Below are 25,310 nucleotides of genomic sequence, written 5' to 3'. Positions count from 1 at the left end.
TCTACACGAATTTTACAGCTGGAATATAAGAACCCTATAGTTTCAGACACAAGAAAATAAATCAAAACTATTCCAAAATAAGCTACATTCCAATACTCAATTACGTCTGAACACAATACATTTTAGACAGACTCTGTCTAAATCTGGTACAGTATGTACTTAAGTTATTTTTTCTGTTCAGTTGGAAGTAAATTTGGGAGCAAACGTTTTAACAGCTGTCAGTTGTATGCAGCAATTAGCATGATGGGCATCTCATGTCCCCAACACATTTTGCAGATGGAATATGCAATTAAAATGGCATCACGGTAGTGATATACAATATTCACTAGTGACTGGCTGGTGTCAACCATGATAATGCAAACATTATGTAAATTATGCATAAATATACTGCTCAGCAGTAACCCGCAGCTTACCAAATTACTTGCCCTTGGCACAGTTTTAAAATTTGAAGCAAAGCTGTCAGTTTAAATTGGTTTGAACTTAAAATGTTACCGACTATTAGGCTTCACTGAAAGAATTCAAGATAACCAGGATAAAACAAGGAAATATCCCCCAGATATATTTATATAAAACAAACATACAAGTGTAAATATGCAGGACTTATTCTAGTGGTTATCATTTTATTTCTTCTTTGATATATTTTGATAAAAAGTGTGTCTTGACAAAATGGATCAGCTTGGTCTCGGTGAAAAATATGGTAGCCAGAGTTGCAATGAAGCACAGCGCTCCCACAGCTACATGACTTAGCCTGGCCATCCAGCCCTTATCACAGCACAGGAATACCTACAAAGGAAACAAATTTAAATTACTATCTTCAGTGTTAACACAGATAAAGTAATCTAGTGCTTCTCTTTGCAGAAATACTGGTTAATTTTTTGCACACTTTTCTTAGCAAACTTTTTACAAATTTTCCACGTCACTATGGAACAGTCCAGATCACCTTGTCAATATTAACTCATGTGGCCATCCTGTCATCCTGTGGGACCAGGAGGTCTGGGCAAGACAACTGAACATACCGAGACATCACACATACATATGTAAAGTAATCTGTCCCAGACATTCCTCATTTGCCACGCATCAAGTTATGTGGATGCAGTAGCCAAAACAAGAAAATGATGTCTATGGAAAAAGTCTACAAAGGAAAAGTGGGACGGAGACTGCACTCTTTTCTAATCAGTATATCTAATACAGCAACAGCAGCAACAACAAAAACTTCATGTTAGTAAGGTGTTCTGATAGGAAGAAAGCAACACTCACCTCTGATATAGTTGTGACCACCCCACTGACAACATAAACAAAAATCAGCGATGGTGAAATAAGCAGGCCCTTTAAAGGTCTGTAAGGGCTCTCTACAAAATATCTGTAGATGTAGTGGACACTGTGTGTTATTCGGATTCCCATGTTGAAGCAGTTTGCCAGGATGAAACCTATGCTGCCTTGCCAGTGGGTCAAGAAATAGGACATGCACAAAAATAGGAAGGACAAAGCAAGCATGACAAAATTGTACCTAAAAAGAAAAGAAATTAAGGGAAATAGGTCATCCAGTTCAGTATGTATCTACTACATATTGGACAGCCTTGTGATTTACTGAGAGCAATGGGGAGGAATTCTTTTGGAATAATCTGTGCTGCAGACCCTTGTCTAGTTCTATAACTAAGTGTTGATGGTTTCAACGGGGAGCATTAATATGCATTAACTGGTTACACAACCACAGCATTAACTGTATCAATTAGAAACCAAGAACAACTGGGGTGTGATTCAGACATAATTCCATAAACGTCATACAGACCAGGAATCCAAACTACATATCATTGCCACTACTAATTTTATTTATTTTATTTACAGCTTGCCTTTCTCATTGAGACTCAAGGCAGATTGCACAGTGTTTGAATGCAATAGGATGACACATCTAAGAAGCAATGTAATAGGACTAGGATTACAGCAGTCTGAAACAAAGCACAAGGTACTGGATATGTTAATGCAGAAAATGGTATTAGCTAAGTATAAAATCAAAGCAGTGAGGGTAGGATAATACATTCAACAGATTACATTCTATTCACAGCGATCATAGTGTATATATTATACACTATCCCTATACATAATTCCATTAATTTTATAAAAGTGCCTTCCTGAACCATTTTGTTATACTATGGCCTTATTACTTTTATTAAAATGTCCTCCTGAACAACTCTGGTTTACTTCGTTTGTGGAATGACAGAAGCCTGGAAGCCTTCATGATCACTCAGGCAGGCCTCTTCACAAGGTGGCAGCCTCAACAGAGAATTCGATTGACAGAATATATTATTCAGAATCACTTCTAATCTCAGCTCTGAAGAAAATTTCAGTGAAAATGAACACATTGTTCGCTTCTCAAACAAAGAGCACGTGAAAATTCTACAGAACATCATGTGGCATTAAAATAACACTATGCCAACTAGAGCAGCTGGTCTTAAAAGAACACTGATTATCCTGAATGTTGAGAAACTGATATTTGGGTCTTAAATGATTGTCTGTCAATATTTATTTTTATTTTCTGCGGATTTCGGTTCATAAGAGCATAAATTAATGTCTCAATCAAAATATATATATCATCCCTCCTCTTGACATACATTTAATGTATTGAAATGTTCCGCCATGACATAAACAGAAGCATTTTATCCTAATGTGTGTTTTTTCTCAAAATAGTTGATATCCAGGAAATGTGAACTAATAACTAAATCATGAAAATGAGTATTATTTCAACATTAGACTCTTAAGACTACAAAGCTGTAAATCAGCAAGGATTCTGCCTTCCACTAGACTAGAGGATACCTTTGCTAGTGTTGTAGACATCTAACAGCCTTAAGACAGCCTTAAAGGTGTACTATATTTGACAAAAAGCAAGCTTAAAATGAAAGAACCTCGCTTTCAATTGCCCAGTGACAGCAGCTGGCAAACTGCACTGTATTATCCTAAATATGTAACTCAATATCTCAAAGGAGCATGGAGTTTAACATTTGTTTCCAACCATGCATATTTTTCATAAAGGCTAAGATAAGGACTAAGAGGAAAACTAAGATGAGGACTCTGAATCCGTACAGCTGCTTCAGCAACTGCAACACAAACAGCAGCTCATACTGCAGCAGCAACACTGGGCAACTGGGGTCCAGCCATATAGGTGACTGATGACACCTGCTTGCTATTACAAAAACAGGAGAACAGTGGCACTGAAAATAGTCTCATGGGGCCACTTAACAGGCTTATAGGATGCCATATTTTGGGCCTCTGGTATCCCTTGTCCCCACCAGGGCTGCGGCTAACAATTTAAAACATATATGATAAAATCATATTTTAAAACCATTAAAATCAGTCCTCCCAACACACATCATTAAAACAAATTTAAAACATAGTTAAAATATATACAAAGACACAAAAACAGTAATTAAAACATTATAAAAGAATAAAAAATGTAAAATTATGGATAAAATTAAATTTAGTTTATTTTGGTCATTTTTAATTCTTGTGGGGGAGCTAATAGTGCTCACTGGAGGGGCTATGAGCAGGGGCCAATGGTTCGCCTATGTCTGAAAACCTCTGCTTCAAATAAATACAATATCATTAAATAAGCCTATTCTAGCCTGAGAACTGGTGGCATAAAGACTTAAAGCCCATTCCTGAACTGAAAGGGCGAAAAACCACAGGAGGTGAGGAAGGGCCTGTGCCGGCATCCGGGCCCCCTGCGCCGGTGCCCAGGCCCCCTGCGCCAGAGCCCAAGCCACTTACGCCGCCCAGAGTGGCACGGACGCTGGTGTTGAGATGCGAATGCTATCCTCCCGGCGCTGCAATGGCAGCGCAGCCCAGGGATGTCACCACAGCCTCGAACCCACGTCCTGAAGGTGCACAGAAGTTCACTGTCCTCCCAGCAGGCATTCCTGGGGTGTTCCCGGGCCAGTCCAGGGGAGGAGCTGCCTTTAGGCAGCCTCCTAAGCCCTTTTGGCCTGGGAATGCCCCCTTTGCCCTTACCTCGAGATACACCATCTTTTTAGGTACCTCAAAACTTAACCTGGTAACTAATTAGCATGAAACCCAAAATCCTAGTTAATTTCATGAACAGCTAATGTGTACAAATATTATATATGTGGACTGCTGTGTTGAATCAGGCTCATGGCTGGTAGGAAAACCTAGAATCATGGGCTGTTATGTAAGAAAAATATTCAAATGTTAGTGCAAATTACAGAAATTATTTCATTTTCTATACATGGGATGTGTCAAGCAATGCTCATACACATTATCCAGAGGGACGCTTTTATAAAGAACTTGATCCAATGCATCATCAAATAATATGTATGCATAATATCTAAATCTAAATACAACACAATAAAAACCCACCTGTCTACTTCTTCTTTACACATTGAAGCAAATGCAAAACATTCTGTTACCCCATTAACAGCAAGCAGTAAGACATATAGGCTATAGCAACGCAGGAGACTTGGCCCTGAGAAAAATATTGTGAGAAGAGAATTAATAAAATGAAATCTCATACTGATCTTTGTGCAGTAATGCAAATTGTGATATTATTAAATTATAAATTCATCATAGACTGTCAAGTTATTGTCTAAGCTATTAAGAAAAATGTTCCTAAATATATCTTAAGTAGTATAATACAGTATATGGCACTTCAGAGGACACCTGTATAAGAAGTAAAAGAACTGATTAGGGATACAATTGTGGCTTTCCTTTTTCTTAAAGTAAAAAAAGCAGTAAAGAATAAATGACACATTTAAACTGAAATGAGGTCATTTCACTGAAATATACTTAGAAAAGTACCTCCAAAGGGATCAATGTTAAACACTTTGTGTTTCACTATTAGCACTAACCCTAATCTCTAAGCCTTTGAAGCAAATACTCATGTTTAACAGAAAGCTCTGCAGTAGAAACAGCCTTCAGTACTGAACAGTTTGCCTATCAAAGATCTATCATGAGCCAGATGGCTGCAGCTTATCTGCATATAATTAACAAAATTAAACATCATTTTCATGAACCTGGCAGATGCTAAAGTATAGCTTATTGACATATTGTACTACTTCCGAAATTAATTTCTAATGTATCGATTGAGCCTTAACAAACCGGTGATAAATAGACTTTAGAACAGATGCTACTGCCTTATATCATCAGCCAAACGACCCATCTAGCTTGGTACTTTTTACATCTACTGGCAGCAACTCTGCAGAGATTCAGCCTTTCCCAATCAAGTTCCCTGAGCAGGGAAAACCAGGGATGCAATATGGACCCTGTGCATGCAAAGTATATCTTCTACCCTTCCTCTCATGGGCACTGATAGTTACTTGGGGCTTCTGTTTGCTCACTAATTAATTAACATATTCGCTTCATACAACTACAAGTATCAGGAACATATGGGGAAAACTGGAATCCTTAGTAGGTTTATTTTTTGAAAAAACTGCAAACAGTAGATCTTGGAGCTCCTAACAGTTTGCTTTTCAGCATCTTGAATAATTTCATGTTAATAACCCTAATTACAGATAATTTATAAACAGATAGCACTCGTCCTTATTCAGATCCCTGGGGAATCCCACTGCCCACTTCCATCCATTGGACGAACTATTCATTTAACCTGTTCCAGTTGTTTGATCAATTACTAATCCACAACTGGCCTACCTTCTTATGACTTCTAAGTTTACTCAAGAGCCTTTGATGAGTGCTATTATCCAAAGTTTTTGGGAAGTTCAAGTATATAATGTCTATCAGATATCCTTATTCAAATTTTTGTTATCCCTTTCAATTAACTCCAAGAGTTAGTAAGTGAGACTCCCCTTCGCAGAAGCCACACTGATTCTTCCTGTATATGCTTCTACCGATTCACCCAGAATAGAAGATCAGGCTATCTGGCTTGCAATTCTCCAGAAGCCCCCCCCCCCTTTCCATGTGGATCCCTTTTTTTACATTGCTGTTAAGATTACTATTTTCCACTCCTCCAACAGAGCACGTTTCTTATTATTAGCAGCAGCTTAACAATTTTACATTTGAGTTCCTGAACTCTTGGATTATGTTCTCCAGACCCAGTTAGTTTTTACACTAGCATAAGATCTAGTCCTCCAATTAGCAGCCTAAAAAAGGAAATTAACATTATGCAAAAAGATTTTACTCTATTTTCCAAAGAAACAACTGACGTATTTAAGGAACCCATCTTCTTTTCTTTAAAGAACTTTTAAGGATTATACATTCCAATTTTGTAAGATTTTCAAGAGAGCATAGTACCAGGAGTACAATAACCAAATTGTTATTATAAAAATGAGCTTTTCCCCCTCAGTAAAGCTCCAAACCAACATAATAAAATGCAGTACTATAATGTTCATCAGCACCCTTCCATAGTGCACACACAAACATACATGAAAATACATTCCATAAAACACACAGAGATTCTCTTAAACATAACACAGATACAAGTCTTTAAACTCAAATTATAGAATGTACACAGACACAGGAGCAAAACGTCCCTCTATTTCACTCTGGCCTTTCTCCCATGTTTATAAATAAATGCACTGGCATAAAAGTGGTATATGAATGTATCAAATAAATAAAAAATATATATCAAATTTTTCTGAAACAAAGTAAAACAAAGATGTTTTCACAAAATAGTTTGACATATGTGAAACTTTTCAGAAAGACATTACCTGATCCCAAACTGAGCATTGAACCTCCATAAAGATCCAAAGCCAACTGGGAATAGGCATAACCAAAAATGGTAATGGTTAGGCCAATCAGAAGCACTAGTTTCAACAGTAATTCTAGGACAGCTGCTGCCATAGAGATATCATCCTAGAGAAAGAATTGCAATCATTAAGCATACATAACAGAAACAACATGTCCCAGCTGTTGTGTCAAATTACTTGAAATATAATTATATTTTACAATGCTTTTACCTACCCAGTTACTGTCAAATTTGTAATAATCAACAATAAGTATTTTGTGTCTCAAAATACAAATATTTTTAATAGAAGCCACATCTGCAGAGTAAATGAAATGAAAATTCTGATTATTTTCTCTTTTTGTGGCGAGTCTCCGCAATACTCCAGTGTGGTACTGCACAGAAGCCACAATGACGAACGTAATTATTCTGCACAAATCTCTGCATTAAGAAGAATATCAGGAAATAAAATCACCTTCTAATGTATAAGAGAAAATGCATTTGGAACTATGGAATATATACACTTCCTAACTTTGCAGAAAATGAAACATTGGTCATATTGTGAAGGTTTCTTCTCATCAGTGAAATGGAAGATACCTTTAAGGTTGGGTTACGCCTCCTCGTTCCACAGGCAGGGCTTACACTAATGATTTGTGCAAGGCTTCCTCTGTTGGCTGGAGGTGGACCCCAGTTCATGACTTGCCAAGCTACCTCAGCAGCCCTCTCCACAAATGCACCCATTGGAGAAATCTCTAGGGCAGGGGTCGGCAAACTCATTAGTCAAAAGAGCCAAATATCAACAGTACAACGATTGAGATTTCTTTTGAGAGCCAATTATTTTAAACTTAAAATATATAGGTAGGTATACTGTTTATTAACTTAATAAACTTTAATTAAAGTTTTAAGTCTTAATTAAACTATAGGTACACTGAATAAAACTTGACATTATACTTAATAACGATCTTATTTATTGATAAAAACTAAACTGTAAGTAACGTATCCATAACATTAAATCATGACAATGACTGACAAACACTTAATGTGAACAATGGCCTTGCATCTCCTTGGAAAGTTTGGGTAAGTCAGGTTTGTACGTTGTTGTTTTTAATTTTAGGCATGATTCCAGGTTCTCATCAATAAGACTTCTCAATTTACTCTTGATAAGGTTCGTGCTTGAAAAAGCTTGCTTGCATGAATATGTAGAACCGAAAAGGGAAAGAACAGCAAACGCTAGTTTTTTCAACTGATCATATGAGTCAGGAATACTATTCCAAGTGTTAAAAATCATCATGTCTTCCTTCTCCAGGTCTTTCAAAGCAGACCACTTGTGCTGTGAACTAAGTTCACATTTGTTTTTCTCCAATATTTCCAAATCACCACAAAGACGTTCAAATTTAGAGCTCCATAATTCTTTGTTTTTTAAATCCAGCAATTGCATTTCCAAGTTGCCAATGTCAACATTAAAGGGAGAAAATTTTAATTCTGTTACTACTGCATTAAGAGGTTTTTTAACAAAGGCTAACGTTGCTTTGCTGTTTCTGAATTCCTGAAACCTGATGAGAAAAGCTTCCCTCATATTTAAAATGGAATGCAGGGCCAGGGAGGGCGCCTTGGGGCTTAGGCCGCTCTGTTGTTGGCAAGCCCCCCTCTACACTGCAGGGAGCGCCGCCAACCCGGGAGGAAGGAGGGCCCACGCAGCAGGGAGGGGGGAGGTGGCGGCCGCCGGGGCAGCTCGCTCTCGGCCTCCCCTTCCCCTCCGGGCTGCGAGTGGCCTCAAGAGTGGAGAGAAAGGCGCCGCGCGGGCCGAATGTGGGGCCAGAGAGGGCGCCTCGGGGCTTAGGCCCTTCCGTCGTTGGCAAGCCCCCCTCTACACTGCAGGGAGCGCCGCCAGCCCGGGAGGAAGGAGGGCCAGCGCAGCAGGGAGGGGGGAGGTGGCAACCGCCGGGGCAGCTCGCTCTCTGCCTCCCCCTCCCCTCCAGGCTGCGGGCAGCCTCAAGAGTGGAGAGAAAGGCGCCGCGCGGGACTTCCTCGTTCGGGCGACACGCGTCCTTTGGCGCAATGCGAATTAGAGGCTGGGATGCTCCGTCACAACCCCTCCCAATCCTAAAAGAAAACTTGGGCTTAACGTACAAATACCAACACGGCAGCCGCTCCCTCCGCTGATTAAAAAAAACCCAATCCCCAAAGCAGGCCCGCCAGCATCAGCGGCACGTGGTCGCTGCTTCGTCACGCGAGCGCCTCCTGCGCAGACTCTCTCCCCACAGCAGGCCCGCCAGCATCAGCGGCACGTGGTCGCTCCTTTGTCACGCGAGAGCCTCCTGCGCAGACTCTCTCCTGCCCCCTTTTGGTACTGCCGTGCTGATATTCGTCTCGTTCCCCCCGTCCCGTCTCGACCAACATTCGCGACCTGCGTGCCCGCACGTGGGAAGAGCCGCACTCAGGGGCCCAAAGAGCCATTTGCGGCTCAGGAGCCGCACTTTGCCAACCCCTGCTCTAGGGCAGCTGCAGGGGCTTCAGCCTCCACCCATGTGAGGCATTGTAGACTGGATAGCTTTAGCTCAGCACTCTCCATCCCCAACGAAGCCTCAGTGAGGCAGAGTGGCTACCGAGGGGTGGGAGAACGCAGTAGTGCCAGACTCCAGCCGGGGCTCAACTCTAGGGGAATACAAGCGTTGTCGGTGGGAAAGAGAGGGCTTCCTCTTCGTCCCTGCAAGCAGACGGGCAAAGGAGACAGCCGCTGATTTCTGTTTTTCAACATCTTCCCTATCTTTCACTTTCTATTCTTTCTGTTTTGCAAAGCAAGCTGATTGAAGCCTCTACAGCCATAGAGCAGGCAGGACATGGACTGGGGTCCATCTCCAACTGATGGTGGAAGCCTTCAAAAATAATTTTTATAAACCTTGCCGTGGAGCAAGGAGGAGGGATAACCTAATCTTAAAGATACCTTCCTCCATTGAGTGACAATAAACAAACTCTTATCATATGAGATTGTCCTGAATGATGTACAAGTAGAATTCCAGAAATAATTAATTCTTCGTTTAATTACAGTACTTTATTTACAATCCCATTCTGAGAAATGTATAGATATGCCTTAGTTATTTCAATAAAATATTAATAACACTACCACACAGACTCCTAATAACATGTGGCTCAGTGGTAGAACATTTACTTGGCATGTAAAAGATCCCAAGTTCAATCCCTGGCCACTCCAGTTAAAGGATAAGGTAGCAAGCGAAGTGAAACACGTCTGCTTAAGACCCTAGAGAGATTCTGCCAGTCTGAGCAGACAATATTGACCCTAAGGGACCAATGGTCTGATCAAGGCAGCTTCATCTGTAAACAAATAGCCCGATGCTACCCGTTTACTCAAAAGCAAGTCCATTGATTTCAATAAAATAATTCACTGTATATTCTCAAGACCCATTTATAACCACAGGTTCTGGTTTTGCTTTAGTGAAAAGATCAAAATTACACTTCTGTATTAGAACTACAATGCTATGTATACATTATCTACTTGCTGCCACTGATCTTGCACAATTAATTTTACATTCTTTCCTTCCCCCTAATTAGCTTTCCAAAATGTTATGGTACAAAGTTGCAAGAGCACACAGACTTGTTCTTTATCCATCACAATTATACTAAAGTTACCTGTTTTTGCAACTTGATATCCTTCCCACGTTCCAAAACTTTAGCAAAATAAACATAAAAACTCTCCTCTATAGGCAAAAATACAAATCTAGCTGTCAGAGATCCAAGATTATTCACTATATCATATACACCTTTAAACGAACAGAAAAAATATAGTTCAGTATTTTATTTATTCAAAAACATATCAACTTTGCCTTTCAAAAAAAAAAAACACCTCAACATGGCTTACAGAGAAGTACATCATCAAGCCACAGATATAATGTTTCTACAATAAAAACACAGTTCAACCAACCTTGTTTGCCAAAAATAAATTTCAGTCTAACAAGAAAACCAAACCAATAAACTATAACTTTCTATATCTTATGAAATATCATAATCCATACACTGAAGAGGTAATGCATTTGTGGAACCAACTGATAAAACACCTAAACTCAACATTTTTTTAGGCTAAGAATAATGTCACAGGATACACTGATGGGATGGTAAATGAACAATGCATATATGGTGCAGTGATAAGAAACAGAATGCAATATTGGATGGTTGCAGCATTTTCAGCTGCATAATTACAACTATACTTTGAGAATAACAGTTACGTAGCTCACTGACTATGTGTTCAAATAGTTATTTTGTATATGAAAATCAAAACAATTTTTAAAAACTAAAAATAAAGCCATCATCAAGTCACACAGAAAACAACAGGTTGGATCCCACCAATCATTTCCATTGATAGAAGGGTGGTGATTTTCAATGATTCTCCCATGACAGACCTGACTCCCTTCTCATACCATTCCTGAGGGTCCTCTCTGCCCCCAGGACCAGCCTTTTGGGAGGCATTTTGGGTTGCAGCAGCAGAGGCAAGGCAGAGAAATCATACTGCACTGACAGAAATCGCTTTAATCAGTGGAGATTTTCAGTTGGATCCAACCCAATGTATCCCTAAATAATCAACAAAACTAGCAAAAAGAACTCCAGAACACAACTGTACTGTAAGATTTCCTACAGGTAAGAAGGGAGTGCTTCCCCCCACCCTAAATCTCATCCACAAGGACATTCCATAGAGTAGAAAAGACTGGTTCTGGCCAAATAGATCTTACATTGTCGAAGGCTTTCACGGTCAGAGTTCATCAGTTCTTGTAGGTTATCCGGCCTGTGTAACCACGGTCTTGGTATTTTCTTTCCTGACGTTTCACCAGCAGCTGTGGCAGGCATCTTCAGAGGAGTAACACTGAAGGACAGTGTCAAGTGTGTAGGAAGAGTAATATATAGTCCAGACTAACAAAGACTACAGTCCACAATAGCCATAAAGATTAGCTTTGGATTGCACATGTTAACAGATCACTTCAGGATACAATGGTTCCACATTAACATACCACACCCTCATTAGCACATTATCTTGATACTTACAGGACAATGATTAGCACATTACCTTTGATACTTTTGCAGGACAATGACTCAGCTCAAACCCAACCCCTTTCTGACTATATATTATTCTTCCTACACACTTGACACTGAGAGACACTGTCCTTCAGTGTTACTCCTCTGAAGATGCCTGCCACAGCTGCTGGCAAAACGTCAGGAAAGAAAATACCAAGACCACGGTCACACAGCCCGGATAACCTACAAGAACCGAAGATCTTACATTCTTAATGGATACACAGTGAGTAAAAGCTGTCGGGAGGAGCATCACTAATGACTGGGTTCCTAGGGTGAGAGACAGTCAATCTGATATGTGAAGTTAGGAAGCAAGAACCAGACCTTAACTGAGCCTGGAAACAAAAGGCAATCAATTAAGTCTTCCTAGTACAGGAGAAACACGTTCCTTCTGGCTTGCTTTGATTAAAACACAAATTGCTGCATTTTGCACTAACTAAAGTTCCTGAGTTAGGCAGTCCCCCGTAGCACCATACCGCAACAATCAAGTCTCAACATTAAAGACGCATGGACCAGTGTGGTCAGAGCAGCAGTGTTAATAAGCAAAGATAAATAATGAACAAACATTATTTTCAAAAGGCTTTCTTAATTATTTTAAAAAGCAAGTCTGAGTCAAAACATACTCATAACTACTCATGTGATTCGCAAAAGACAAATAAGCATCATCCAGCTTATGCAGCGCAATCTTTCTAGAACATCAGCCTTGCCAACTGGTATCACCTCCATTTTATCTGGATTTCGTTACTGCTCATTGTCCAGCCAGCTGCTTAACCACAGCCTCTAAGCACTGGCCTAAGTCGGTTTCAGGTAGCCGGCTCAAGGTTGACTCAGCCTTCCATCCTTCCGAGGTCGGTCAAATGAGTACCCAGCTTGCTGGGGGTAAAGGGAAGATGACTGGGGAAGGCACTGGCAAACCACCCCGCAAACAAAGTCTGCCCTGGAAACGTCGAGATGTGACGTTATCCCATGGGTCAGGAATGACCCGGTGCTTGCACAGGGGACCTTTACCTTTAAGACAGTAAAGCCACTTTCAGAAATTTACTAAATGAAATACAGGTTGCGTACCCCTTATCCGGACATCCGATAACTGGACTGACCTAAAACCAGACTTTTTGAGCCAGCATGCAGGTATTACCCACTAGCCCTCAGCAGCACACCAATTTGCTTTCTGATGGTTCAATGTACACAAAATTCTTAAAAATATTCTTTAACATTACATTCAGGCTAAGTGTATATAAAACATAAATGAATGTTGTGTTTAGACTTGGGTCCCATCCCTAAGATATCTCACTATGTATATGCAAATATTCCAAAATACAGAAAGATCTGAAATACGGACCACTTCTGGTCCCAAGCAGTCCGGATAAGGCATACTCAACCTGTACATAGTTTGGCGTCAAAACTCAGTGATGGAATCCAATGTAAAGGCTATGGACAATCTCATTTAGCAGTCTGACATAGGTATTAAAGAACATAGGTGAGATTATTGCCCCCTTCCCACCCACTCTGTTTCCCAAATGCCTCAAGAAAATAGCATGGTCATCTACAGATAATTCCAATTAGACCAATAGGATGGATTGCCTTATTCACTTCACTGGCTCCCCATGCAACAAGAGATGCCATGGATTACATTTTATATGCCACATGCAGTTTAATGTTTCCACCTAAAGTGGCCTAGTAAGAATTCTAAAATATCTTGTGAATGTATTTTGTACACAAGATGATGCTCTAAAATACACATAAAGCCTAATTCTGAATTTTGAACTAAAACAGCAAACTCACACTATCACTGTCTCCATATACACCAAAAACAAATATTAAGAGAAGAATGAATTTGTAATATAAACAATAATTAAGGCAGTATTTTCAGAATACCATAATAAAATAATCAGCTCAGTTGGAGTTATAAAGCAAAGCAGCCAAAGAAATCCCTCACAGACATTATCATAATATAATCACCAAAATGATATATTTATACTGATTATCTTTACATTGTTATCACCATCAAATGTAAATCTGTTAGACTTCAGAATTTAATTTATTAAAATATGCAGCTTTCTTCCAATGTCAAGGACAACTATAACTTGATAATAGTTTATACTTACCCTGGTCTCCAAAATTTAGCACATTCAGGAACGTCATCACATATCTTTCACCTACAAAATCAGAACGTAATATTAGCATTTATTGCCCTTTCTATTACATTAGCAGGTGACTTCACAATGAGAAACCCCCTAAACTGTTGACCTGAGATGCATGCTTACAATCAAGCACCAAAGAAATCAAAAGACTTTTTTTCACTGTGATGACAGGCCCAGCTATTGTGGGGCACTGTACGTATCTGTAAGCTTAAGACAACAAAAGGAAAATAAAAGGTAAAATCTAAGTGGGCAGCCCATTTGGGGGAGGGGGGGTGGTTAGATCTGAAGCTTCCCGGCCACTGAGGAGAAAATAAAATAATTTAACAAAAAAGAAAAATAGGGGAAATGCCCCATTGTAAAAAGCGAAGCTGTGCCACCGAAAAGGTAGCGTAGCCACGCCGCAGTTCCAGGGGGCCTTCCCAGTGGAAAGTGGTTTGGAAGCTGACTAACATCAGCTCCGCCCCCTAGAATGCCTCCCCAAGGCCCCCACCTGCTGCCTCTTCTGGGATTTGGCTCCCAGCATGGCTGCGATGGGGGCAGAGGCCGGAGCAGCTCTGCAGCTCCCAGATACTGACGTGCGTTCCTCCCGGGATGACGTAAGTACCCATTATCTCGGGTTAAACGGACACTTACACCAGCGCAGTGTCATGCTGGTTCCTAGGGCCCCCCTCAGGAATGCACGCAAAGTAAATAATATGATGACTTTCCATTTACAGGTATTAAATCTACAGCTCTAATATTCTAGAAGCTACCTTGAGAAAAATGTGTGAAAATATTAGAACTTTTGGATGTTACTGACACCTTATTATTGTAACACTGAGGGTCATGTTACAAAAAATTACTGTACATCCAGTTCTGTGTCTGCCATGTGATTCAAACATGATTATAATAATACCTTAGTAGAATTCTGAGAAATTGTCAACTGCTCCAACTCATAATAAGATGTCCTAACACAGGCGTATTATTGCTTGGACTTACACGGATGGAGCAGCATCTTGGGATCCAAGCCTATGTAATCACTACTGTCATCACAGGATTCTCATTTTTCAGGTCAATGGATACTATTGGATTCAAAAGTGTAACCAAAACCCATACAATTATATTAAGGGGGCTACATCCATAAATAACTATATTTTAAGAAGACCCAAATTCACTTCAAATGAAGCAACTTTGTGCTGCCTGTTAGAAGAACTGTTGTGGTCTCCTTGCTGTTTACATTTTATCACAACTTCCACTTTCTAATGAACATGCAAAACAAAATTGGTATACTTCATTTCAAAAAGAAAATGCAAGGAAAGGGTATGCGTCTCACTGCCATCTGGTTCAGCTAATAACAATAAAAATGCTGGAAAATTCAAAAAACGCAGCTAAACCGGGGAATGGGAGAAGAGGCTGAACAAGTAAATCAGGAGTGACTCATACTCACCCTCTGTTAAAATTTGTTTAAGGAATGACTGTTTAAAAAAACTCCAGGTCAATCTAGCTTCTTTCCAGTTAACAAGTTCCTAGAGTGTAAACAATTATTACAAAGGTGCATTTAAAATTTTTAAAACCTTCCAGATAAAGTCATGAATTTATATGTTTACAAAGGCCAATGTGCAAAAGACCTTGACGTGATACATCCCCATATGCTCTGGATATAGGGATTATGTGAACAAACACATTGTAATGAATCTGCACACCAGATACACTCCTGCTCAGTTTCTGTGATCATGACAGCACTTTTTGGAGGCATCACAGTGATGGCAAACTTAACAGGACTGCATCCGTGGAACATCAGTTCATAAAATACTGTTATCAGCATACAGCAGGGGTCACTGGGGGTGTGGGGAGGAGGTACTTGTGAATTTCCTGCATTGCACAGGAGGTTGGACTAGATGACCCTGGAGGTCCCTTCCAACTCTGTGAATGTGATCTACATACCCGCAGCTGGGGAAGATGAATCACTTTACTGTAATTGCAGAATGCCATACTTTACTGTAATTGCAGAATCCTATGCAAACCAGCCTTTACTGTAAAGATCATGCATTCCTACCAGTATTATAGACATCACATTAGTGGCCTTCAATAGTTAAGTTGTTTGCAGCAGCACCCACCAATGGAGTAGGTGCCGGGTAATGGGAAGGAAACATGAGATGTTTCCATGTTGGAAATGAAAATTAATGAAAACATTTAAAAACAGATATTACTAAAATGATTTTTTAAAATTGAATTTAATGTAAACAAGAAGTTTACACCTCTAAGTTTTGCTATATGAAAAATAATCTGACCAGTCTGATCAGGCTTGATTAGAACAGCTTTAAATAAAAACAACACATTATTTTAGCACAAGAAAAATTTCTACTTACTTCACCGTGCACCAAAGTAGGTAAAATAGATGTCATTCTGGTAACTGGAAATGATTTTTTGGTTGCTTCAGGAGAACCCAAAAAGTTCATGAAATACACTACGTAGCATAACACCAAAACGCTGGTATATAAAAGCTGTAAAAATAAATTTTTATTAGTTACACAGCCTAAAGATTATTGCAGCAACATTGCCATCTGAACATGAAAACAGAGTGTCAATAATATTTAAATGCCGATGCCCAGAACTCAAGGACCCCAATCTAATGGGGGGAGCTTCAGAAATAGATTCCTGACCCTCCGGAATCTCTAGATCAGCTAGAGTTCCTCCAGCTGGGGGGGGGGGGGTAGCAGGAGGTTAGACGAGGCTAAACCGCCCATCGGCCATCTTCCCTGCCAAAAAAAACCCCGCATCGAATGAAGCTGATAGGCAGTAGATTCAGGACAGACTTCTTTCACAATAAGTGTGAAATACTTCTTTCACAATAAGTGATTAAAATGTGGAATTAGTTGCCAGAGAATGTAGTGATGGCCATGGGCACAGGCAGCTTTAAAAGGGGATTAGGCATAGTCATGGAGGAGAGGTCTATCAGTGGCTACTAGCCATGACGACTAAAGGGAACCTCCACATTCAGAGGCAGTAAACATCTGAATCCCAGCACCAGGAGGCAACATCGGGAGGTCCTTGGCTTCTATGCTTTGTTGTTGGCCCTCCAGAGTAACTAGTTGGCCACTATGTGAGACAGGATGCTGGCCTAGGTGGACCGTTGGTCTGATCCAGCAGGGCTCATTTTATGTTCTTAAGTTCAAATGTTGTGACAGATCTACATTGTGGCACAACAGTGTTTACACAAGGTACTGTTTCAAGAATTAATGCCCACATAATGCTGTCAGTACAGCAACTGTGGTATGCTTTATTTTATTTTTTTGCAGTGACTGCAACTACAGTGACCATACAGTTCACATGTGAATTATGAGCTTGTGAAATAAAGTATTTTAAACAAGTACTCTCCATTCCTATAAGACAGCCATAAATTTAGGAATTTATATGAACAGCAGTTAAAAATCTAAAACACTGTTTAATATTAAAGACTCTCAATGCATTGTTTAGCATGACTATAAGCTTATTTATACACTCCAATTTCCCTGTCCACTTTTATTTTTGCATTTAATGCAAAGTAATGCATTTTGGCTTAATATTTCATTAAAATGCTTAAAATGAGAAGTGGATTCAACCCTTACCAACACAGCAGAAGTAAGCTTATGCAGAAATAGTTTTGTTAGTCTATAAGGTTCTGCTTTATTGTTGTGTATTTTTATATCTTCCTGGTCTCTCTCAGGCCAGTTTTTGTGCATACCAGATGGCAGACAGCATTCCTGCTTTTGGGGAACAGAGCTATATTAACTGTCCCTATCTGGATCCAATGCACCTTTTCCTTTTACATTCTCATTAAATGAAGCACAAGTAACATTAAAGTTAAGTGCCCAAGAACAACAACATGTGCCCTTTATATAATTAAATATGAAAGCATGAGAGTTTAACATTAAGGGAGAAAAGGTTGATTAATACATTTGCACATTGTAGAACACCTCTTATGAATAGTTTAGAATGATAAATAAGAAGCACTACTGAAATGGATTGAATGTAATGTGTTCCATGCCTTACATAAGAACACAAGGAAAGACATGCTGGATCAGACCAAGGCCCATCAAGTCCAGCAGTCTGTTCACACAGTGGCCAACCAGGTGCCTCTAGGAAGCCCACAAACAAAACTTGTAAGCCTTGTAATTCAGGGAAAAACACCACTTATCACCTGTATTTATGGAACAAGCTAAATGTAAAGCCCCAGATATATTCATCAGAACAGTGGCACTGTGTTTGTGCCCCCACATAGTCAGAATCTTATCAGCCTGGCCTGGTACAGGAAAAAAGCAGACCCATGCGGTCTGGCTCAAACTGGCATCTTTGGTTTATGATGGATAATGGTAACAAAGCATGAGAATCTTTAACAAGGAAATATCCATTCCTTCAAGTGCAATCATGGTAACAAAGCATGAGAATCTTTAACAAGGAAACATCCATTCCTTCAAGTGCAATCATCATGTTAAACCAAGAAGTAAAAGTCTCAAACCATACCTGGGCCAGGGAAAAGATGTAAAGTCCCCAATGAGGGTATAGAACTACTAGAATAACTGTTAAAATACATTTGCAAATGACTGAGAGACTTTCAGCAATTACCTGCAAAGAATACACAAAAACTACATTAAACATATTGTGGGTTAGATCCCACCAAATATATCAACTGACAAAAGGGGAGATGGTATTTGCAATTCCCTGTCTTGCAGAAAACCACCAAGTGCTACCTCATGGGGAGCAGGGGGAGCTACCCCAGAAGCAGCATTCAGGGATACAGAAAGAGAAAGGAGTTGAGAAAGTTGTGCTCCAGTGATGGAAATCCTTCGGTCAGTGCTATTTTTCAATGGGATCCAAGGCTATTCTTATAGGTGTCAGATTCAAAAATTACATGATTACTAAATCCTAGCCTTTAAAGGAGGGAAGGCAGCATGGTATAGCCCAATCTCATCAGATCTCAGAAGCTAAACAAGGTCAGCCCTGGTTAGTACCTGGATGGGAGACCACCAAGAAATACCAGGGTTGCTATGCAGAGGAAGGCACTGGCAAACCACCTCTGTCAGTCTTTTGCCTTGAAACCCCTACAAGGGGTCATCATAAGTCAGCTGTGACTTGACAGGACTCTACACACACATCCTTTAAAGATTTCTAAGAATGTTTAATTATGCAAAGTCACAAACAGCATAAGAAACTGAGGGCAACCTGCACAATATGAAAGATTCTAACTTATACATGCACATACACTCTTTTCCGTTTTACAAGCTTAAAACAATCTGTGGAGTCGGGGTCGGATTCTACAGCCAGCACCTGCTACCTCTGCCTGCAGGGGTGAAATGAGGACACACTGACTAAGAACACCCCCCGCCCCATGCATGCATTCTGGCCCTATTCCCTTTAACCCCTCCATTGTCGCCACTTCTGCCCCTAGCCCTCTTGTAGTAGAGAGGGAATACGTTTCTCCAAGGTCCGGGTGGGAAAGAGTTAACACAGTTTCTTGGGCGGTCCTAGCAGCTCCATAGCTAACGACTCTTCTGCAAGGGGGGAAAAGGTTCCTTTTCTCAGCAAAACAAACTCTTGAATAGAGGCTAGTCTTGTCCGCGGGAGGGGGAGGATTGCCAGTCTTAGATCCTTCTGAGCTAGAAATCTGCCAGGACCCACGAAGAGCCAGACCAAATGATTTCGCGGGCCTTAAACAGCCCCCGGGCCTGACGTTCCCCACCCCTGGTTTATCATAATGTCTGGATGCAGTCAATTTTTGAAACAAAAGAGTCCTCACTGAAATTTCACACAAATAAACCAAGAATAAAAGTTTTTGCAGATTTTACTAACCTTCAGTTTTACAAATAAATGTACCTGGGCTAAAACCCAAAAAGGTTCGCCTAGGAGTTCAACCACAGCAGAAAGTCCAAAGGCAATAACTCCAAACTGGTAGTGAGGAACAGCATTTCCATCAGGAATTTCAAGCATATCTAGCCAGACCCAGCCTAGGAATACAGACCAACATATACCCAAGGGAACTCTACAAAAGATGAAGAGACAGTTTCTGCAGACTATTCGATACTTTGTCCTTTTCTCTGCAACATTTCAGTGGAGGCTCAGATCAGAGACACTGCCAAGAGGGTGCTTTTTCACCTCACCAAATTAGGCAACTGAGCCCCTACCTGACCCGCACTGATCCAGGCCCAGTTGCACAGTGGGGAACCCACAAGGACTTGCAAGGAGCACCTCAGTTTTCCCTGTGTCCTCCCCACACTATTTTTCTCTTCTCTTGGCAGAGCCAATATCCTTCCTGCTTCCTTCTTTCCTTCTCATCCACCTACCCATCTTCTGCTACACTTAATATTTTTACTACATTTATACTCCATCTTTCTCCACAATGAGCAAAGTGTTAATACAAATGGTTTGCTTTTTTATCATTTGAATATTCCACCATATCATCTAAACTTACGTTAGCCACAAAAGGTTAAAAGTTTTGGTCCAGTTCCTCCTTGTACTTCCACTCAGACAAGCTCTGCGGAATGCCTCCCTGGCTAAGAAAACAACTGTAGAATAAAGCAGTGTTAGCCTAAATAAAAAGACAAAAAAGCAATTTCAGCATAAACTAACCATCAGTGAGAGTACAACAACCAGAGAATAAAAACAAACCGGAACCCTAGCCCAAAATCTGGCTCTAAGAGGTTTTTATCTGTGAACTTGAATTAAAACTAACCCAAGGTGTCCTGGGGGCTTTGAAACTGAACCAGAAGTGACTCCCCAAGCAGAAAAACATGGATTCCAGTTTAGTTCTGGTTCACAGGGGGAAAAAACTGAAGTGATTTGGGGGCTAGGGTTCAGGTTCAGTTTGACTTCCTGATTATTACTGATTCTAATCAAATTGAGCTAGATTATTGAACTAGTTCTGTCACCACAGGAATGCACACAACAGAGAATACTTGCCTCTACATCAGATCACCAAACATAACATTATATTGCTGTGAGAGACATACATGTTACGCAGCTGTTCAGTATCACTGCCACTTTTTCAGTACCATGAAAGCTTTTAGATTTCTAACTGCTTGAAAATAATATTTTCCAAATTTTGTATTTTACTCATTCAAACATACATAAAGTGGCTTCTACACATGTAAGAAACATAGTTCTGTGTGTATGTGTCATAAGTTCTACATATACAACAAAATTGGTCTGTGTGTATGTACTGTGAAGTTCTACTCACTCAATCCCATTTTACTCACTGTCCTACCTCTTCAAGTCCTACACTGGAGCTGACAGAAAGGTTAGCTATAAATATTTTAATAAAGAACTGTAAACAAGCTTTGGTCCTCATAGCCAGGACCCAGTGTTCTGTATACAAGGGACTTTTCAGTGCTCCCTCCACAAGCTCCAATAAGCCATCCCCAAAACTTCAGAAACCAGAACCTCATAAGGCTTGACAGGCTACCAGAAGGGAGGGGGGAGCCAGCACACACACATTATTTGCAGAAATATGCACCCAAGTTTGGCCTTCACTGCATCTGGCCCATGTGTTTTGAAATCCTCTATACATTGTAATGAACAACATAAAAACGCTATCTGTAATGCAGTCACATATATGGACAAAGCAAGTTTAAATTGCTGTAGGTTTTTAACTGTTATACGCAACTATAATCAGTTGGGTTCGTTTTGTGGAGAAACGCAGGCTATACAGCGAGTAAATAAAGTGCAATATTTTAATGCAACTAAAAGCACAATGAGAAGGAAGGCAGCATGGTATTGTCCAATCTCATCAGATCTCGGAAACTAAGCAGGGTCAGTACTTGGAAGGGAGACCTCCAAGGAAGTCTCTGCAGAGGAAGGCAATGGCAAACCACCTCCACTTAATCAATTGCCTTGAAAGCCCTTGCTGGGGTTGCCATAAGTTGGCTGCGACTTGATAGCACTTTACACACACACAAGCACAATAGCATATAGAGGCATTCCCATCAATGGGCACAGCCTGGAGGAAATCCACATAGGATTGTGATGTAAATATATTTACAGAATAAAGTTTGTTAACGTATCTCAACCCCAGTCATCTCAATATAAGGAAGTAAAAATAGCCATAGGGGATGAGACCAATAGTCTATCTAGTCTAGCATACCGTTTTCAACAGAGGCCACTCAGATGCTATGATGCACCCTAATTACTTTCAATGGACCTAGACATATGTTCAATGGCACTTCACAGAGAGTAATTTTGCTGAAGAATATTCATAATAAGAATGAAATTACACTCATAAATCCACTAATCACCTCACAGAAAATATCACTAAATATGTACCAGTTATAATGTAATTCTGCTGAAGACAGAGGTGAAGTGCCAGAGATGTGGGAATTCTACTGCAGGCACCTCAAGCTTTCTGCTGAACTGAGAAAAATCTGGCAAAACAGCAGAAAGCCTTCAGTTTGGGGATAATGTAATAGTAGCATTTTTCAAATCTAGTATTACAAGAATATCTAATAACTACTGAATGTTAGAATCAGAAGCTACAAAAATAGAAGTTTAAAATCACTACCAGGGATGTGCATAATACAGAAAACAATTCACTTGCCTAAAAAACTGAAATCACAAACTCAAATTTGCAATTAGGCAACACTGTAAATCTTAATTCAGCTAAACAATGTCTTTTTGCAGCAACCTGCAAAGAAGCAGAAAGTTCAACAGGAAAGCATTTTTCATTGTCTATGCTTAGAAAAAGATCAAATAGAAGACACTGAAACAGAACTACCAGAAGTGGGAAACATTAATCATTCACACCTTAAAAAAAACAGATTGCCATTTATTACCTTACATTCACCAGGCCAATGATTTCCTTTGAAACATATCGCAGAGTAAAAGCATTTAAGCCAAAGGTAATCACCCTGAAAAATATCTGAAAAATATAAACGAACAGTAAATAAATCAACACTACCTTGCAAACTATGGAAACAAAGTCAGATTTCAAAGCGCAGCTCAGCTCCAAATACTGTAACTGTTGTCAGCAAAGTCTCTGGTACCAATTCCACTAAACTCAGAATCACCGATGGGGAAATCATGCACACTTATGTGACAGTAAGCACCACTGAAAATAATAGGATTTGCTTCTAAATAGAGCCGGAGTGATGTAGTGGTTAAGTGTCAGGCTAGGATCTGGAGGGCCAGGTTGGAATCCCCACTCTGCCATGGAAACTTGCTGGGTGACCTTGGGCCAGTCACACACTCTAAACCAAATCACAGGGTTGATGTGAAAATACTGTAAGCAGTCTTGGGTTCCCACTGGGGAGAAAGGTGGATATAATGAATGAACTGAGTTGCCAGCCCTTACAGAGTTGCCTTTTTTTCCCTTTCTGCTCCTTTTGGGGAGCCCCTTCTGCTAATGCATAGGGCACCTTGCCTCTTGTTTCTCTTCGCTGACAGGCTGAGAGAAGCAGGCAGACAACAAAAAGAGATCGATCAGCAGTGGAGACAATTCCTTTTTTTTTTTTTAACACAGGCAAATGTAGCAGTACCTCCTCTTTCTGTCAAATCCTGAGATCGGCTACTACGAGCTCAGTGGGTCACATGGTGCTAACGGAGGCGGTGTGTGTGTGTGTGTATGTTTTGGTCCCAGGTCTAGAAAAGTTGAAAACGGATGCTCTTGGGCGTGTGTTTTCTTCCAGCCACAAGCGGTAAGTTTCACTTGTCTAAGAAACTGAAACCACAAACTCAAATTTGCATTTAGACAACATTGCAAATCTCAATTCAGCTCAACAATGCCCTTTTTGCAGCAGAAGGCTTGGCAAGGCACAAAAGAGCTCCCTGTCCCGCGCAACGTCATTCAAAGCACCCGTGTGCTCCTCGTAAGATGTGAGGCTGCCCTGAAGAGGAAAAAACGGAGCATTATAGATTTGCCTTGGCTGGGCGCCGCTTTGCAAGCCCTCCTTCGTGGGTCAGTTGCGAAATCGGCCTTGAACACAGGGGAGTAGCGAATCCGCCGCCCAGCACCGCCCTTCGGGAGCCTCAGCTCCGCTTCCTCCCCCCCCCCCCGCGGCATGCAGGAATGAAGCGGGAAACGACACCGCCGGGGCTGAGGCCGACCACCGCCCCCCCCCCCTTCAATCCCGCATTGTGGGCCGCTACTTGCAAGAGGAGCAAGAGGAGCCCTGACCTGGATGGCCCAGGCTGGCCTGATCTCGTCAGACCTCAGAAGCTAAGCAGGGTCAGCCCTGGTTAGTACTTGGAGGGGAGACCACCAAGGAAGTCCAGGGCTGCTGTGCAGAGGAAGGCACTGGCAAACCACCTCTGCTAGTCTCTTGCCATGAAAACCCCAATAGGGGTTGCCGTAAGTCGGCTGCGACTTGACGGCGCTTCACACACACCTGCAAGAGGGCGCTGGAGGAGGCCAGCCGGGTGGTCTCCCTGAGCACGTCCTGAGAGCCCATCTTCGCCGCCTCCCTGCCCGAGAAGGGAGCTCCTCCGCCGCCGCCGCCTCGGCGCCCGGGTCCATGCAAAGGATTGGCTCCCCCGCCGCCCTCCTCTCTCCGCCCGGCAAGCGCCGCTTCCTGGAAGAGGAAAGCCCAGGTTGCCAATGGCTCCACCCCGTCGCGCTCAGATCTCGTCAGCTCGAGAGAGGCGGCGGCGGCGGCGGCGGCGGCGGCAGAGGGTGATGCGGCCGAGGCCCGGCAGCCGGCGGCTCCGTGGATAGGCTGTGCTGCGGCCTCCAGCCTCTCCTTCCTGCAGGGGGCAGGCGGGCGGGCCATTGAAGCCCGGAAAAGGCCCCTGGGAAATGGGGGGGGGGTTAGAGTAAAAATGATATCAACTTATTTTTTTACTTATTAAAAATATAAACTCCTGACATGTGAACAAGCCACTGAGCTGTCCATGTCTTTACCTGAGGAAGATTAACCATCAAAACAGGAAGATTACCGGATCCCTGTTTGCCTACACTCTTGATACAGGTCAGGGGAACCCAAAAACAACATCATATGTCCAAGGACGCAGGCTACATAGCAAGCTGGTGGATTGCCCTGAAGGCACTCCTATAAAACATAAATTATTACCTAAAAGGACTGTTTACCTTGGACACTTTTGTGTTTTGCATATAAGCTGTACAGCTTTTGGACTTTGTATATAAGCTGTACTTCGTTTCTTATATTCCTGCACTTTATTGTTGATACACTTGTTGATAGTATGCCAAAAGTGAGCGTTGTTATCAAACTATTTGTGGTTTTGCCCTTTTGTTTATTATTCATAACCTCCAGGTACTAGCTGGCGATCTCCTGCTATTACAACTGATCTTCAGCTGTTAAGAGATCAATTCACCTGGAGAAAATGGCCGCTTTGGCAATTGGACTCTATTGCATTAAAGTCCCTCCCCAAACCCTGCCCTCCTCAGGCTCTGCCCCAAAAACCTTCCTCCTGTGGCGAAGGGGGACCTGGCAACCCTACCACTA

The 25,310-nt window shown here is 41.3% G+C and overlaps 1 protein-coding gene across 1 annotated transcript; it reads right to left on the bottom strand.

Annotated features, from left to right (window-relative positions):
• Nucleotides 1-615: 615 nt before the first annotated feature.
• Nucleotides 616-24,331, bottom strand: RFT1 (RFT1 homolog). The gene is made up of 13 exons (XM_056857873.1): nucleotides 24,237-24,331; nucleotides 22,686-22,771; nucleotides 20,333-20,449; nucleotides 19,714-19,903; nucleotides 18,388-18,489; nucleotides 16,254-16,388; nucleotides 15,332-15,410; nucleotides 13,870-13,920; nucleotides 10,334-10,464; nucleotides 6,672-6,816; nucleotides 4,369-4,474; nucleotides 1,258-1,507; nucleotides 616-783 (listed from the first exon to the last, which is right to left on the bottom strand). Exons 1-13 carry the CDS (start codon nucleotides 24,297-24,299, stop codon nucleotides 616-618), a joined length of 1,623 nt encoding a protein of 540 aa, XP_056713851.1. The 5' UTR covers nucleotides 24,300-24,331.
• Nucleotides 24,332-25,310: the final 979 nt, after the last annotated feature.

The sequence above is a fragment of the Euleptes europaea genome, chromosome 1 (genome assembly GCF_029931775.1).
Source record: "Euleptes europaea isolate rEulEur1 chromosome 1, rEulEur1.hap1, whole genome shotgun sequence".
NCBI classification, from domain to species: Eukaryota; Metazoa; Chordata; class Lepidosauria; order Squamata; family Sphaerodactylidae; genus Euleptes; species Euleptes europaea.
The sequence above is the reverse complement of the archived record's forward strand: the minus strand, read 5'-3'. Positions and strand labels throughout refer to the sequence as shown.

Coding starts and splice junctions, on each gene's coding strand:
- RFT1 (XM_056857873.1), bottom strand. CDS start 24,299: ATGGGCTCTCAGGACGTGCTCAGGGAGACCACCCGGCTGGCCTCCTCC. Junction 10,465..13,869: donor GCTAAATTTTGGAGACCAGG/GTAAGTATAAAC, acceptor GTTCGTTTAAAG/GTGTATATGATATAGTGAAT. Junction 784..1,257: donor TGGTCACAACTATATCAGAG/GTGAGTGTTGCT, acceptor TTTCCTTTGTAG/GTATTCCTGTGCTGTGATAA.